General features: G+C 41.8%; 1 protein-coding gene across 1 annotated transcript in view; it reads left to right on the top strand.

The window, feature by feature from the left end:
* The first annotated feature begins 619 nt into the window (after nucleotides 1-619).
* LOC135553420 (kin of IRRE-like protein 3) overlaps nucleotides 620-17,690 on the top strand; it is a 105,481-nt gene continuing 88,410 nt past the window's right edge. Inside the window, exons 1-4 of the mRNA XM_064985547.1 lie at nucleotides 620-862; nucleotides 2,748-2,958; nucleotides 3,660-3,809; nucleotides 15,357-15,506. Coding sequence (XP_064841619.1) covers nucleotides 620-862; nucleotides 2,748-2,958; nucleotides 3,660-3,809; nucleotides 15,357-15,506 — 754 coding nt within the window. The remainder of the gene's footprint in view (nucleotides 863-2,747; nucleotides 2,959-3,659; nucleotides 3,810-15,356; nucleotides 15,507-17,690) is intronic.

The following is a 17,690-nucleotide window of genomic DNA, read 5'->3' as shown; positions in this document are numbered from 1 at the left end:
TGGCACTCTGATATCTCCATCTGAGAGAAACATACCTCCCATTCACAGAAAAATGGAGACTTAACTGGTCAGCGCTTTTTTATATAATTTCTTTGTGAAAGCAGGTGAGAGCTTTAAGCTTGAGGAGGTGTTGCTAGGTGGGGAAGCCTCCCTCCCTCAGGTTGTCGTCAGTGATCGTCACCTGGTGTCTACACTATCTCTACAAATGCCACCACATTCCTACACACATACACACACACACACCTGACCCCTCTAATCAGGTCCCATTTATCTCAGCATATTGCTTTGTCTAGACATTTCACAAGGCTTATTCTCATCTTCCTCCATTAGCAGAAGTTAATAAAGCGTTATTAAGAGGGATCTCTGCTCTCTTCTGTCTCCTCCAGCACCTGAGCCTCACTGAAATCAGCATTCTCTCCAGCTACCAGCACCTCCAAAACCCCACCATTTTTTAATTCACTCTCTATTTGTTATTATAAAATCGGCTGGGTTTTTCTTGCTCCACTTTAGTTTTTTTTGTCTCTCACTCCTCATTTTTGATCATCTGGTGTTATCGACCCACCATTCTTCTGCATGGGGAGAGGAGGAGGAGAGGAATCTGTTGTCTCCACTGCACGTCATGCTCGGCTGCCCCTGCAGCTGGCCCAGGGAGGAAGAGGAGGAGGTAAATGAGGGGGCTCCGCTAAAGCCGCCCTGCTGTCCAACGGAGCCGAAAGCTGGCAGATGCGACAGAGCCTTGTACGACGCAGAGGGCTGTGACTTCACCGACACTGCTGAAGGACCTCCAGTCTTAAATGGGCTTACTCTGCTCCCCCATCCCCCCATCCTCCCTAACCCCCACCCTGTTCTCAGTGCTCCTCTGGTGACCTACATATGTGGACTGCCATAGATAGCCTTTTTACGTGAATGAAGCAGATCTCCATTTTGCTGGTCAAGTGGCCACACCAGGTGGACCTTGTTTTTCTCTGTGGGTGGGCACCTCTTAATCTCCCAGCTTCTCTCTCCCCACCACAGACTTCTGCAGCCCTCCTACGTCTGTATGGGTCTATGAGAGGCTGTACTTTTGAGAGACCTCTGTGCTCCCGCATTTATGTCTGTGGAGAATGGCTCTTTTATCAACTAAGGGGGTGGTTTATGAATACTGGGAGGTTAACAATAGCTTTGGCACTGTTTGATCTAGTCTCTATTCACCTAGTGAACCTGGAATTTGTGCATAATGTGTGTAGTGTGCATATTTCCTTTATGCAGATTTTAGAATATTAACTTGAAAATCTGTTGCCAATTGGATGGAAACCAAGCTACTGTCTTGAAACAGAGTATCTCCAGAAGGGAATATTTAGGTTAGCATGTTTTTTTGGCAGGAGTTTTTAGGCATTGAATTATTTTTCATTACCATTTTAATTAGATGTTAGTAGTAATTAAAATAATCATCCTAGGCTGTGAATAATAATAATTACTGGTGAGTTGAAGACCTGATGCAGGAGGAAGGGAGGCTGTGACAACCTCTGAGAAAATCATCCTAATCTGTCTAATTTGTTACAATGACGGGAAGGATTTTGACGGGGTGGGGAGAAGGGATTTGAACAGCGGGTTAGAAGATGGAGAAGGTATGGGGGTATTAGTGCTGCCAAGGCGGAGACGCCTCCGACATTAAATCAATTACAGCACAGGTTGAAGTGGTTGATAATAGCAAACCTGACTGCGAGGATAGAGAGCGGAAAAGAAGCTCATTTTCTTGCATTCTCTTCTTCTCTCACATGCCAAGAGATTTCACAAGCTGCCGTCTCTCCTACCATGTGTCTGAGCACTGACTGGTTCACTGCGTGCAGCCAAGATATACCCCTCCTAGGGGAGTCGGAACAAGGCTGTCTGGGTAGTATACCCAAGGCCAACACAACAAAAACGTCACAGGAAAACATGCCAGAGAGGCCCGTCGTGTTCCCGAAGATGAATAGCCCAGTATACTGTATGCTTACAGATTCTCAGCTCATTTTTTCAGATGTTGATTTAATAATGAGGGCGCATGCACGAGATGCGGCATACAGTGGGGGAGAATTTGTATAAATCAATATGCAGACTTGTGTTTACCTTTTAACTAGCTATCACTCATGTTGCATCGGTCACAGGACTAAATATGACTGATGTGTTTACTAATGTAATACTTACACTGATGTAAAGACATTGTGTTTATATTTCTATCATCTATTATTGTCCCTCTCTCTGCTTCGTGTTAATGTTGTAAAAGCAAAGCTAATCTGTTTTTTCTCTGTAATTGCTATCAGAAAAGAGGAAAACAACAACCCAAAGCATGGCAGAACATGATTATTGTTATCAATTCCTATATGTTGTGTAGATAGAGGTGCATTAAAGACAGGAACATCATTTACTATGTTTGTTGTTATTGCTATTATTGCAATCCGTTACCTTTCCTATCTGACACTTTTACTCCCCTTGGACATATTGCAACAGAATTATCAGGGGGGGGAGCACATATCTCTTCATTATTTTCTTTGTTTGTGTGTGGATTGGGTTTTTTGTGTGTACATAAGAGGGAAAGCCAAGGCCATCCTAAGCTTTGCATAACAATTTCAATTGAATGTTTAAAAAAATAAGATAAAAAGAAAAGAGAGAAATCAACGAGAGTCCGTCTTATTGATCTGAGACCACATGTCACTTGTTACCCTCAGTCGAGATTCCTTCCTTATTCCCCCCCATCCCAAGATGCATTGCCTGTCTTTACATTATAGTATGCCGAACACCGGGCTTTACCTCCTGGTAAACACAATGTGCTGGAGAGGCGAACATCTCAGCCAACCCCAGCTTCAGATGATGACAGCGAGACACAAGCAGGCGAGAACTATGGCCCAGATGACAGGCTGACTTTAAAAGGCTTTTTTCTCCCTGCTATTCCTCTCAGAAGACCTTCCAATTACCCAATGGTCTTTGTGCTACAGTGTGGTAGGATGCCAAGGAGAAGGGGATGGAGGGCTGCTGTTCAGGTGGACTCAGAGGGAGACAGCTTCAAAGATATCAGAGCCTCAACATGCTCACCAACACTCTGCATGTCAGTGACACTTCTCACTAAGTGCCATTCCCTGACTGCACCTCCAGTACCCCCTGTCCACCCCACCACCCCCTCCCTACCCCTAATGGGGTCCGTCACACCGCACTTTCTGCCTGAGCTCTGGTAGCACCATGCGGCTAATAAAGGAAATGGATGAAGTACATTAATGTGAGTGTGAGGGAATGTCTGCCAGAGATGTGGTGTTAGCAGACAGGGCTGTGATTTCGAGTGTGTGTCATGCGAGCAGCCAATCTGCATGTGTGAAATCCTATGTAAATGAAGATTGCTTTTCTGAGTAGAGTTTCAGCAAAGTGGAAAAACTCTAATGCACCTATCTTGTTGGGTTAGGGGTTTGGTGTTTGCAATAGTCCTTTTGGGTTAGATTTTTTGTTAGGTTTGGTGTTTGTGCCAGTCCATTTGGGTTAGGTGCTTGTGCCAGTCCGTTTGGGTTAGGTGTTTGTGCCAGTCCGTTTGGGTTAGGTGCTTCCACCAGTCCTTTTTTAGTTAGGCGTTTTGAAGGTGATGTCTTTGAATGTCTTATAGAACTAGATCATAGTATTTGACTGTTCATCTATCTTTCTGTGTGTTTCTCCAGGGGTCCAGGCCATGTTCTCCCAGCAGCCCCAGGACCTGGTGGTGGTGGCCGGCCAGCCCGTCACCCTGCCCTGCTCCATTCCTGGCTACCATGGTGTTGTCCTTTGGATCAAAGATGGCCTGGCTCTAGGCGTTGGCAGAGACCTATCAGGTAAGGTCACTCTCAATCTCCTTCTGTCATGTGTCTGTTTCGGAATCCCTTTTCCAATCGCTTACACGCCAGTAATATTACTTACTCGCTGTCATATATCTGTCAATGTTAGACTTCTACCTTCACTGCTTTTCATCTTTTGAAAGCTTAAGTCTTCTTTCTCATTGTAATAGAAATGTCACTGCAGGTAGATAAGCATACAGCACAATCCTATAACAATGCAGCACTGTGCATTAAATGTGGTGTTAACTTCATTGTAACCACAACAAAACAAGCTGAAATTCACTACTTTCATTAATCTGCATGCTCTGCCTTCATATTTAGTCTAACATTGAAGTGTTTGCCATTTTCTGTTCAGGACAATCAGGACGACAAGTCGAACATGAAGTAAAATTTGACAATAACAGTTACATGCATGAGTTGTATTGACAAATGTCAATAAACAAATGAACAAAACCATGATAGAAAATGTAATCATAATAATGCTGTAAGTACAGAAATTGTTTACTCAGTGGGAAATGAATGTCCAATTAGTAAGTGACAACTGTGTGGAGTTTAAAGTTTGTGACAGCAACTATGTGAGCTTACAGTATTAAAGACAATATGGGATTTCTTATGATCTCTTTGTAGAAAAACCTCCATGTAGGGGAACCCCTGAGCGTCATAGAACAAAACAGATTACATGTACTTGTTCGTGAGAGTCTCAGCATAATAGTTTGTAGCTCAAACCATTCGAACTCTACAGACATTGTTGACCCCTTTGGGATCCGCCCTTGTCTCACAAACACCACTCTAACTCAGGTCCCGTTAATCACACATACTGTGCTAATGGTTGGTATCAGCAGATGCAGAAGACATTGTCCAATGGTACAACCCAGAAGTCTGTAGCGCTAACACAGTGTTTAAAAGGGGTCCAAAACGCAGTGAAAATGGAATTGAAGATTTCATTACCACACTCCATTGTCCACCCCAAATATCTAGGGTCCAATAATATATACAGTGAAATAACCCAGACAGTTGTATTCACTTTAGCATTACCAGAAAAATGAGGCCCCATTAGTATCTAATAGAACGATAAACCTAATTCAATAACAGTTTGTGGTGAGCAAAGAAGCCCCAAAATCAACACTAAATGTGAAATCAATATAGCCAGGGGTCACATTTCAAGTACTTTTAGCTAGTAAATGGGTTTTAGAAGAGTAACTCACAATCCAAATGAAATCGAGCCTCTTGTATTATTACCTTAATTGTTTAATTTGAAGTACCACTTACTGCTGCACTGTCATTTTAGTAACCCGCAGCCTCTCCACTTGACGCTGGCGCCTGATCCATATTCATGAGATAAATATTTACAAACTTTTAACTTCCGACCTCTTGAGAGAGTAAATTCATATAGTTTGGAAAAATCAGCATTATTTTTTTTTAAATATATTTTAATTCGATTGACTTTAGAAATGGGATCCCTGGGATTCACAGCCTTAAACAGGGAGTAAGGTAGATGAGTCTGAAAACACCTCTCTTCCTCCATCACTGAGGGATCACTAGCCTGTCTCTCAGAGTACTTGCCATTCAAGTCATGGCAAAAAAAATCAACCGGGGCCCTTTAAAAGCGGAACCTCTTATGCTCCGTGTGATTAAATATGTATTCCACTAGAGATCCTGGGTCTCCTACCCTCTTACCTTCAGTGACTGCTCTAGTGTGCCTTTCTTTTCACCGATAGAGCTCTTTAATTAAACCTCACTGGACGACGGTGCCCAATAAATCCATTCCAGTCACCGGTCTGGCCCTTATCAGACCCCGGGAGGCTGGGGAAGGCAGTAAACAATGGCCCAACTGTTTTGAAGTGGTCGGGAGGAGAGGGAAGAGAGGGAGAAGGACTTATGATAATGAAGAGAGAGAGAGAGGATATGAGCGACTCTTAACGGCACATCAGCAGCAGTTTAACAGTCATGGGCGAGAGAATGTGGAGGGAGGCTGTGGACTGATCTCATTGTGTCTCCACCACGGTGAACCAACACTCCACTCTGTATGCGGATCAATGGCCGGGCCAGGACGCTCAGAGATGGGCAGAATCTGAATGCCACTCTCCATACAGCCTGTGTTGTTGAGATACATCGAATTGGAGAAGATTGCCATGGACAAAAGCGATCTTTATTAAAAAGCAACAGCATGGACAGGGTCTTAGAGCAGTGTATTAAGATGAATGTCACTTTTTGAAATAAAGTGTACCATGGCTACTCTGTTTATTGTCTGTGCCTACGTCAACAAGCAATATAGTCGGCCATAAATAATGATGGCATATACACAGCTATATACACAAGAAAGCAGCGGTATACATGACAGTGTGAGACGTCTAATATTGTGCAGCGCATTTCAATATAGGACCCACTCTGCTATTCATAGAAGGAGCTGCGTTTGCAATAGCTCGCTCTGCCTGGGCCTGTTTCAATTCAGGGGAACAGTGATTAAAATGAGAGAAATCTTTCACTGTTCAGTCTGATAAATCAGAGGACAAAAGAGGATGATTCCTATCGCTCCCTGAATTCCTGCTCCATCTCTTTGTGAAGCACCTTCTATTCTAATTAAAGAGAGAGATGCAAAGCTGCACCAAATAACTGGCATGAATGGCATGAATATATCTCAAAACAGTCCATGGAGAGTGCCCACCGGTGTACACTTTTGTGGAATGGAAACACATGAAATGATTGAAAAGCTAAGTCTTAGAATGTTCCAGATAGTGTTCTTAACATTCTAGACAGAGGCGTAGAGTCATTGGAATCTACCTGACACATGTGCTCCTCTGGCTTGTCCCCCAACAGCAAATTAATTGGCCATCAATTTCCGAACACCAACTACCCTATTTCCATCCCTGGAGGTGTCAGTGTGAGACGTGTCCTTCCTGAATAGCGTAAATCACTATTCCCCTGCCTCTATTCATCGTCCCTTCCCCTGCCATTGATCCACCATAAAGACAAATCAATTTTTGTCCTAATGGATTCATTACACTTAATGGGGCTATTTTACATGGTTTGCTTTAGTTAACAAACATTGTCTTTGAGATTAATGTGAGTTATACTTAAACAGTGACATCACTGAAATTTCCTCCTGTAGAATGAAGCAGTGTTGTTGTATGCTCTACACTCTGATATGTTTGACAGGAACGTAACCCAGGTATGACTGACTTGCCTAGTTAAATAAAGGTTTTTAAAAAAGTGTTTCATGCCATGGGACAACGGCGTCACTAAATCCACTAAAGTCTATTTAAAAGGCATTTAGATGCCATTAAACTGTTTTTTACATAAAGGTATTTTTGAAATTTACTCTCTGCAAGATTTATTGTATTACAACAGCACATGTTATTATGTTCAATCTGCTAGAGGGCAAGAGGAGTCAATTGACTAGGTCATTTGTTTATGTACATGAACAGGGAAACCCAGTGGGATGCCGTTGTATAGTACAACACAATATGCCTACAGTACATACACTATATATACAAAAGTATGTGAACACCCCTTCATATTAGTGAATTTGGCTATTTCAGCCACACCTGTTGCTGACAGGTGTATAAAATCGAGCACAAAGCCATGCAATCTCCATAGACAAACAATGACAGTAGATTGGCCTTACTGAAGAGCTCAGTGACTTTCAATGTGGCACTGTCATAGGATGCCACCTTTCTAACAATTCATGTTCAGGTCAATTCAGGTTTTTTTCAGATTTCTGCCCTGCTAGCTTCCATGGTCAACTGAAAGGGCTGTTATTGTGAACAACGGCTCAGCCACAAAGTGGTAGGCCACACAACTGACAGAACGGAAACGCACAGTGCTGAAAAAATAATCTGTGCTCGGTTGCAACACTCAGTACCGAGGTCCAAACTGCCTCTGGAAGCAATGTCAGCATAATAACTGTAGCTTCATAAATGGGTTTCTATGGCCGAGCAGCCGCACACAAGCCTAATATCACTATGCGCAATGCCAAGCGTCTCCGGGAGCGGTGTAAAGTTCACCGCCATTGGAGTCTGGTGCAGTGGAAAAACGTTCTCTGGAGTGTTGAATCACGCTTCACCATCCTGCAGTCTGATGGACTAATCTGGGTTTGGCAGATGTCAGGAGAACGTTACCTGCCCCAATACATAGTGCCAACTGTAAAGTTTGGTGGAGGAGGAAGAATGGTCTGGGGCTGTTTTTCATGGTTCGGGATAGGCTCCTTAGTTCCAGTGAAGGAAAATCTTAATGCTCCAGAATACAATGACATTCTAGACGATTCTGTGCTTCTAACTTTGCGGCAACCATTTGGGGAAGGCCCATTCTTGTTTCAGCATGACTATGCCCCCAAGCACAAAGTGAGGTACATACTGAAATGATTTGTTGAGATCGGTTTGGAAGAACTTGACTGGCCTGCACAGTGACCTGACCTCAACCCCATGGAATATATTTGGGATTGGAATGCCGACTGCAAGCCAGGCCTAGTTGCCAAACATCAGTGCCCAATCTCACTAATGCTCTTGTGGCTGAATGGAAGCAAGTTCCCGCAGCAATGTTCCAACATCTCGTGGAAAGCCTTCCCAGAGACTTGAGGCTATTGTAGCAGCAAAGGGGGGACCAACTCCATGTTAATGTCCAAGATTTAAGAATGATTTAAGAATGAGATGTTCGACTAGCCGGTGTCCACATACTTTTGGTCATGTAGTGTATAAGGCAGACGGGATCACCTCTTACCATTTACAATGCTTACTGTGGAGATATAATTTCTAATTTCTCAGGAGTTTACACAGGGTCACACCATTGCATTGTGCTTAAGCAGGTCCTTATACTTGAACACAACATGGGAGGATCTTCATTCAAAGCATATATTCCAGGAATGGAGTCTCATTCAACTTCAGAGAATGACGTCAGTCAAGCAGAGCCATTGACTCACTGACTGCATAAACAACAACAGCATGGAACTCAAGACCAATGGTCATTAATGTTATTAAGCGAGTGATGCCCAGTTTAAACAACACTATATCAGAGTGACGTGTAACCTGTTTGACCTTTTTCTTCTTCTTCTTCTGTATGGACGCTTTTGTACCAATGTAAATAATAAGACCCATAATTGTAAGTGGGCAGATGAGAGCGCTCTCTATCTGAGGATCTGGCTTTCCTATTAACAAAGGAACCACTCAGAGCTCACATAGCCAACCAACTCCTGTCTGTTTATTTGGTACCTCATTGTATGCTGGTCTTGTTATGTTTTCCTATGTTCTATGTTTATGCTATATACTCTTCTATCCTGCTTCCATCCCTCACCTTCTTTAGGCATCAGCATGCTTCAGTTCGGCTGGCACCTAGCCGAAAACCGACAAGTGCTTGCCTACTCCCTTAAAACCTCTTGGAACTACCCATCCCGGATCCGGGAGAATTGTCATCAACTTCACTAATTAGCATAGCGCAACGGTCAAAAAATATTACTAGAAAATATTTATATTCATGAAATCACAAGTGAAATATGGTGAAACACAGCTTAGCCTTTTGTTAATCACCCTGTCATCTCAGATTTTGAAATTATGCTTTACAGCCAAAGCAAGACAAGCGTTTGTGTACGTTTATCGATAGCCTAGCATAGCATTATGTCCAGCTAGCAGCAGGAAGCTTGGTCACGAAAATCAGAAAAGCAATCAAATTAACCGTTTACCTTTGATGATCTTCGGATGTTTTCACTGACGAGACTCCCAGTTAGACAGCAAATGTTCCTTTTGTGCCATAAAGATATTTTTATACCCAAAATACCTCCTTTTGTTGAGAAATCCACCAGAAATAGCGGTCACGACAACACTGAAAAAAAATCCAAATTACGTCCATAATATCGACAGAAACATGGCAAACATTTTTTAGAATCAATCCTCAAGGTGTTTTTCAAATATCATTCGATAATATATCAACCGGGACAATTGGCTTTTCAGTAGGAGCGAGAGGAAAAATGACTACCTCTGTCTTTTACGCAATAATCACTCTGAGAGCCATCAGGTGGCCACTGACGCAATGTAGTCGTTTACGCTCATTCTTCAAAATAAAGGCCTGAAACTACGTCTAAAGGACGTAGACACCTTAGGGAAGCCACAGAAAAAGGAATCTGGTTGATATCCCTTTCAATTGGCAATAGGGATAGAAAGACAGGGGTTTCAAAATAAGAGTCACTTCCTGATTGGATTTTTCTCAGGATTTCGCCTGCAATATCAGTTCTGTTACACTCACAGACAATATTTTTACAGTTTTGGATACTTTAGAGTATTTTCTATCCTAAGTGTTTTCTATCCTATCCTTTCTATCCTCAATTGTATGCATATTCTAGCATCTGGTCCTGAGAAATAGGCGGTTTACTTTGGGAACGTTATTTTTCCAAAAATAAAAATAGTGCCCCCTAGTTTCAAGAGGTTAAAAGACTTCCGCTTGAAAAATTTGAAAAAAGCAGCAATAGTGATGTTCGTCCGTTTTAAGACACCATAGCCAGCATATCTGTCATAAATGTTTATGTTTTTGCCAAAGAGATCTGCGTTGCGCAATTTTTCGTCTGACTAAGAGTTTTGGTGCAGTATTTTTCAATTACAAAATGTGCAGGAAAATGAGTCATCTCGAGTTGAATGACAACAAAGACTTTATTGAAGAATCGCGACTGTTAACCAATCACCGACAAAGAGGCTTAGGTGTTGACTCTGAACTTCGGGCTTGCCTCCAGATAAGAAAACACTACTGAACTGTTTCGGCTGGGAAGCATGAGGACACCTTTAAAGATTAAAAGCTACTTGTGGGTAGGTGAAATACAGAGTGGTTAAATCGGCTGTAACTCATTCCAATATCTGAAAATGAGGGCCACTTCATGGTCTATGAAAGTGAATGGAATCCAATGAAGCAATGGACGATAACTGGACTTTTGGAGCACAGTGATCTCAGTATACAAAATCAAGGACTTAAAGCCATTGTATCTCCTCGTCCATTTGTCCTAATGTATTATATTCATATTTGGTGGCATGTGCTAAAACATACCTCTTTATATCCCCAGTTTTTAATACTAAGTCACTGAAAAATATTTGAAGAGAACATGACTCATTGATGGATGCAACGGAATAGATTTTTCATCCAGACATTTATTGTCAGTATTCCAGCAGCGGGGTTGGCAGAGATTGTAGTTGGTTAGAGTGGAATACCATCTGATTTATAAAGTTCAGTTTGACTAAGCGCATCATTGGATTAAATGTTTAACTGTTGGCCTGGTTATGCTTAAACTCTCCACTCTATCGGGTTCTGTCATCAGTGAATTACAGGAGAACCTTAGGAGGAGAAAGCAATCTCTGCCAAGAAATACTGAACATTTTGGAGAATTTCACATGCAGAGATTCTTGTTTAATTCACATTGCTCAAATAATTAGACAGAGTTCAGCCTTTAGACAACTGTTCAAGTTATTCATATTGAAACTTTGTACAGTTTTCCATAGATATTCACAATCAAACATATCCTTTTCTGACTTATTTTTTCTCAATGGGGAAATGCGCTCCTCAACACACTCTCAATGCAAATTTCAATAAGTGAAGTGTTTTCGAGCTATCCCACTGGGCACACACTTGTTGAATCAACGTTGTTTCCACATAATTTCAATAAAATTATGCTGAATCAACGTGGAACATATGTTGAATTGTGCTGTAAAATGGTTAGGACTCCCGGACATACCTCTTCCTGCATTATTAAACTATAAATCTCACACCGCGTTGCTGCTAAAACACATCTCAATCTCTAGCCGTGCCTCTTCACCATTGCAATAAAACATACCGTCTCCCCAGAATACAGAAACCTCCTCAACCCTCTATCATCATCAATACAACATACTGGCTCTCCAGAATACAGAAAACTCCTCAACCCCTATCATCTTCAATAAAAAACATGCTGGCTCTCCAGAATACAGAAACCTCCTCAACCCCTATCATCATCAATACAACATACTGGCTTTCAAGAATACAGAATCCTCCTCAACCCCCTATCATCATACATACAACATACTGGCTCTCCAGAATGCAGAAACCTCCTCAACCCCTATCATCATTCTCATCTACGGAATTCACTCTGCCAACATTATCATCCAGTGTTAAAACGTTAATTTCAACATGTAGTGTTTCTTAACCCTTGTAATAAGAACATTTGCTTTCACGTTGGTGACACTAATAATTCAAAGACAGTTATACTGTATTAAAGTGACCTGCTACCCAATCTCATCTCATTTGAAAAATAATAGCCCATCTCAAATGAGCATTTGCGGTGCATGGGTAAAATCACTGGGCCAGAAAAAGGCAGAACAAATAAGCCATATTACAACCTATGTGTTATGAATATTGCGTTGTTGCGCTATAACCTGTTAGTCCAGATGCTTTGCCATCATGATATACAGTGGGGCAAAAAAGTATTTAGTCAGCTACCAATTGTGCAAGTTCTCCCACTTAAAAAGATGAGAGAGGCCTGTAATTTTCATCATAGGTACACTTCAACATTTCAACATCATCAATTCACCTATGCTTAGCCTAATATAGTGTCAACTTAAAGATACCAAAAACGATTTAGTGCAATCAACGTAAGCTAAATACGATGTGGCTATCCATGGTTCTGATTTCTGTATGTGTGTGCGTGTGTGCGTGCGTGCGCGCGCATGCGTGCATGTGTGCATGTGTTCGTACAAGTACAAAAAACATGTTGACTCACCCTACTTGCAGAGAAACGCCAATGACATCCTCTTCTTTTATGTTGACTAAATGGTCTCTGACTCTGTCATACAGTACATGCTTTTTATTTTTTGGTCCTAAGCTACCTGGCTAAAATGCTTGCTCTTAGCCTAACTTCCATTCATGGCAGCTTGTTAACATGAATTAGCCTTCTACAGCCTTCTACATCTAGCTACATATTGAACTTCCATCCTCTCAGGCCAGGGGCACAAAGTATGAATTTATGGTTGGATCAGAATCACCGTGATAATCATTGGCCAGTACGGAGAATTAAGTAAAACCACAGTCCAAATCTCTATCTCCATCCATGGCTAATTTGGGAAAGGGACAATTTTAGCTAGCTAGCGAGCCACCGGAAGACAACACAACGAGATGCAACAATTCAAGTTGTTTCTGTCAATGACGTTTGGCTCTCGATGTGATGTGATTGTAGTGAAGCCAAATACAAACTGGCTTCCCTTAACACTTATTTTTGGTGTACCAGGACCATTTTATTTATTTGTTTTTTGTTTTATTTTACCTTTATTTAACCAGGTAGGCAAGTTGAGAACAAGTTCTAATTTACAACTGTGACCTGGCCAAGATAAAGCAAAGCAGTGCGACACAAACAACAACACAGAGTTACACATGGAATAAACACATGTACAGACGAGTATGAAGCGAGGGCCAGCCAACGAGAGCATACACAGTGGTGGGTAGTATACAGGGCTTTGGTGACAAAACAGATGGCACGGTGATAGACTACATCCAATTTGTTGAGTAGAGTGTTGGAGGCTATTTTGTAAATGACATCGCCAAAGTCAAGGATCGGTAGGATAGTCAGTTTTGCGAGGGTTTGTTTGGCAGCATGAGTGAGGGATGCTTTGTTGCGAAATAGGAAGCCGATTCTAGATTTAATTTTGGATTGTGGATGCTTAAATCCTCTTGATACTCCCCATCCCGGATCCGGGATCGTGAATAAAGCCTCAGGCTCATTAGCATAACGCAACGTTAACGATTTCTGAAAATCGCAAATAAAATGAAAGTAATGCGCCTGCTCTCAAGCTTAGCCTTTTCTTAACAACACTGTCATCTCAGATTTTCAAAATATGCTTTTGAACCATAGCAAATCACTAATTTGTGTAAGAGTATGCTAAGCTAGCTTAGCATTTTGAGTAGCATTTAGCACGCAACATTTTCACAAAAACCAGATAACCAAATAAATAAAATCATTTACCTTTGAAGAGCTTCGGATGTTTTCAATGAGGAGACTCTCAGTTACATAGCAAATGTTCAGTTTTTCCTGAAAGAATCTTTGTGTAGGAGAAATCGCTCCGTTTTGTACATCACATTTGGCTACCGAAATAAACCGAAAATTCAGTCACCAAAACGTCAAACTTTTTCCGAATTAACTCCATAATATCGACCGAAACATGGCAAACGTTGTTTAGAATCAATCCTCAAGGTGTTTTTTCACATATCTCTTCATTGATATGCAGTTCGTGGGAAGCCTGCTTTCCCCTCAGAATCGCATGGAAAAATACCAGCAGCTGAAAAAGACGCACCAATTTCGACGGAGGACACCGGGCGGACACCTGGAAAGTGTAGTCTCTTATGGTCAATCTTCCAATGATATGCCTACAAATACGTCACAATGCTGCAGACACCTTGGGGAAACGACAGAAAGGGCAGGCTCATTCCTCTCGCATTCACAGCCATATAAGGAGACAATGGAAAACGGAGCCTCAAAAATCCTGCAGGTTTCCTGGTTGCCGTTTCATCTTGGTTTTGCCTGTAGCTCCCGTTCTAGGGCACCCACAGACAATATATTTGCAGTTCTGGAAAATTCAGAGTGTTTTCTTTCCAAAGCTATCAATTATATGCATAGTCGAGCATCTTTTTGTGACAAAATATCTTGTTTAAAACGGGAACGTTTTTCATCCAAAAATGAAATTGCGCCCCTAGAGTTTCAAGAGGTTAATGTGAGTCTGGAGGAGAGTTTACAGTCTAACCAAACACCTAGGTATTTGTAATTGTCCACATATTCTAAGTCAGAACCGTCCAGAGTAGAGATGCTGGACGGGCAGGCAGGTGCGGGCAGGTTCGGTCAGCGATTGGTTGAAGAGCATGCATTAAGTTTTACTTGCATTGAAGAGAAGTTGGAGTCCACGGAAGGGGAATTGTATGGCGTTGAAGCTCGCCTGGAGGGCCAGAAGTATACAGAATGGTGTCGTCTGTGTAGAGGTGGATCAGAGAATCACCAGCAGCAAGAGTGACATCATTGATGTATACAGAGAAAAGAGTCGGTTGTTGAGCTCATTCACATGTTGAGCTCACTCAGTTTAGCTCAATGCTGATTGGCTATTATTTAATTATTTTTTTATCAAGGGAGGCCAAATGCTCACTGGCTTCCCTGGCATTCAATGCTACGGGAATCAACAATGTCATACTCTTTTTGACCAGACAGCATCAGATAGATGGCCAACACATTTAGAGACAGGGGCGTTGTTTCGCTCTCTGGATGTGTTCTCCAGTGAGATACATTCAACCCCTTATAAACGCAAGAAAATCATGAAACAGAGCATTATTTTTATAGGTACATTTTTTATGCTTCCCTTGGCATCCATGAATACACGCCACTGCAAATGACTTAATGTTTAAGGTAACACAGTAGTCAACAATCTATATTGCACCATTGATCCTTTGATTGCCTATGTTCAGGCATTCTTTCCCATTTCATAACATGTCATTTGGATTGAAATTTACTTATAAAGGTTGAAAGACCAGACTCCAAGTTCTGACAGGGAATGTGTTGTCTCCCAGGCTACCCTCGTTACACAGTGATTGGGGACCACAGTACAGGGGAACACCACCTCCGGATCCAACGTGTGGAGCTGATGGATGACGCTGTCTTTGAGTGCCAGGCAATCCAGGCAGCAATGAGGTCCCGCCCTGCCAGACTCACTGTGCTGGGTAAGTGAGGATTACATTTACACACAAATGCACACCACACATACATGCATACAGTAGACAAATGTACAATAATGTGCACAGAGAAAATGGCAATAGAGGCAGGCAGTGACTTAGCAGCCACCTCAAACCAACCACAATGTCATATCTGTAGTGCTTCTCGCTTCCCTCAAAACATTCAACATTCAAAATCCACTAAATCTGTGTACTGAATCAATGATTGTGCCAGATAAGCCACAACTTTGTATTAGCATAACAGCAACTACCAAGATAATGCTACAGCAAATAGAAACAATACAGCATCTCTAAACTTTGCAAGTCCCTAATGTTTTTACTTTCATTTCTTGCTTCACTCCCAGCTGGCTTCAGTGTTAATTCTGAGAGGCTCCTGGTTGTTCATTAAACTGTATTGGGTTATCATTCAGTTTTGCCAGTTCTGCCTTATTGGGCAGCGTTCGTAAAATCACTGCTCACTCTTCTCTATCTCTTCTCTCTGCCCTCCACTCAGTATACCCTTCTGCTGTGGAGGATTATGGGTAATATGAGGGGGAGCTGGAGTCAATGACAGAGCCAGAGAATAAGGGAGAAGGACTGAGGGGAGAGGAGGAGAGAGAGTGGGAGGTTGTGGAGCAGAGTATCCTCACACGAGAGACTCATCCACCTTATTGATCTCCGCTAATGAAAAGTGAAACTAATGATCTGGAAAAGGAGAGAGGGAAGACAAATTGCGACCCAACGTCTCTCACTGCCGCACCCATGCAAATGGTTATGAATGAATAATTACAAGTTCTTTACTGAGAGTCAAAGGAACTTTACCCCGCTTCCCCTTCCTACCCTCCACCCATTCATTTAAGTTTATCTTCCTCCAACCCCACCATTCAAGCATCTAAGTAGTTTGATCAAGGCCTCAGGGATAGGAGAAGGGTATGACACACTAATGATTTAGGATGCATTGCTATACTGTACCCTCCATTTATTTGTGGTCTTTCTCAACTGTCTCCGTCAACGGGACAGTTGTAAATCATGCAGTGCCTTGTGTCACCATCGCAGATTTTAGAGAAACAACAAATGTCGGTACATATAACTGTCGTGTCGGCCGAAAGCTTAAATTCTTGTTAATAAAGCTGCGCTGTCCAATTTACAGTAGCTATTACTACGAGGAGCAGAGCTCTGAACAACAAAACACTTTTTCACCTCAATAGGTTTTATAAATTCACCTCTGAAGGTGAAATGTGCACTTGCATTTGAAATCTTGCTCTGATTTATCATCCAAAGGGTCCCAGAGGTAACATGAAGTGTCGTTTTGTTAGATAAAATCCTTTTCATGTCCTAAAAAGGTCCATATAGCATGCACGATCGATGTTGTATTCCCACTCGTTCAATTTGCAAAGAAAGGAATCTGTGAAAATCGCGTTTGTATGTATTCACCAGAGATCCTAGAACGTAATGAGACTTCACTATATCATTAGGGGTGTAGTTTATCCTACAGGACACCATATTTGGTCAGCGAGCGATTTCCTCATGGCACGCCGATGATGAGGGCGGTCTTCACTTGAACGACTCTAACTTTGTCAAATAAGCACCAATCGGGGTCAAACAAACCATGCATCTGTCATAAAATGTAGCTACTAACCTTGTAAGACTGCATGCCTTTTCATTTTGGACAAGAATTATCCGAATATTCAGAGTTATGAAGTTATGAAAACGTGTTGTTTTAAAAACGTATAATATGGCTACTAATAATGGAAAAGCTAAATCAAAATCCAAGTATTCAGATTTGACAATATTCTTGCAGAAAAACTGTAATATGAATGTGAATGTCTCCTTCACGATTTGCCAAAATGTACCTGGGTGACTTCACACTAAATGTCATGTAGCTCGCTCATACTTCAAGTTATTCGTCTGAAACGTTGGACATATGCTGCTGCCATCTTTTGGACACCATCAGAATTACAACCAGGGTGATGGCTGGAACTGGGTCCTTTCTGCTGCATTTCAAAGTTGGTGGTAGAAAAAAACATGTTGTTTTTTCTACCACCAAAAAAACATGTTGTTTTTTTCTATGTATTTTCTTTTACCAGATCTATTGTGTTATATTCTCCTACATTCAATTCACATGTCCACAAACTTCAAAGTGTTTCCATTCAAATGGTACCAAGAATATGCATATCCTTGCTTCAGGGCCTG

The sequence above is a fragment of the Oncorhynchus masou genome, chromosome 13 (assembly GCF_036934945.1).
Source record: "Oncorhynchus masou masou isolate Uvic2021 chromosome 13, UVic_Omas_1.1, whole genome shotgun sequence".
NCBI lineage: Eukaryota > Metazoa > Chordata > Actinopteri > Salmoniformes > Salmonidae > Oncorhynchus > Oncorhynchus masou.
This window is presented reverse-complemented; position numbering and strand designations above follow the sequence as displayed.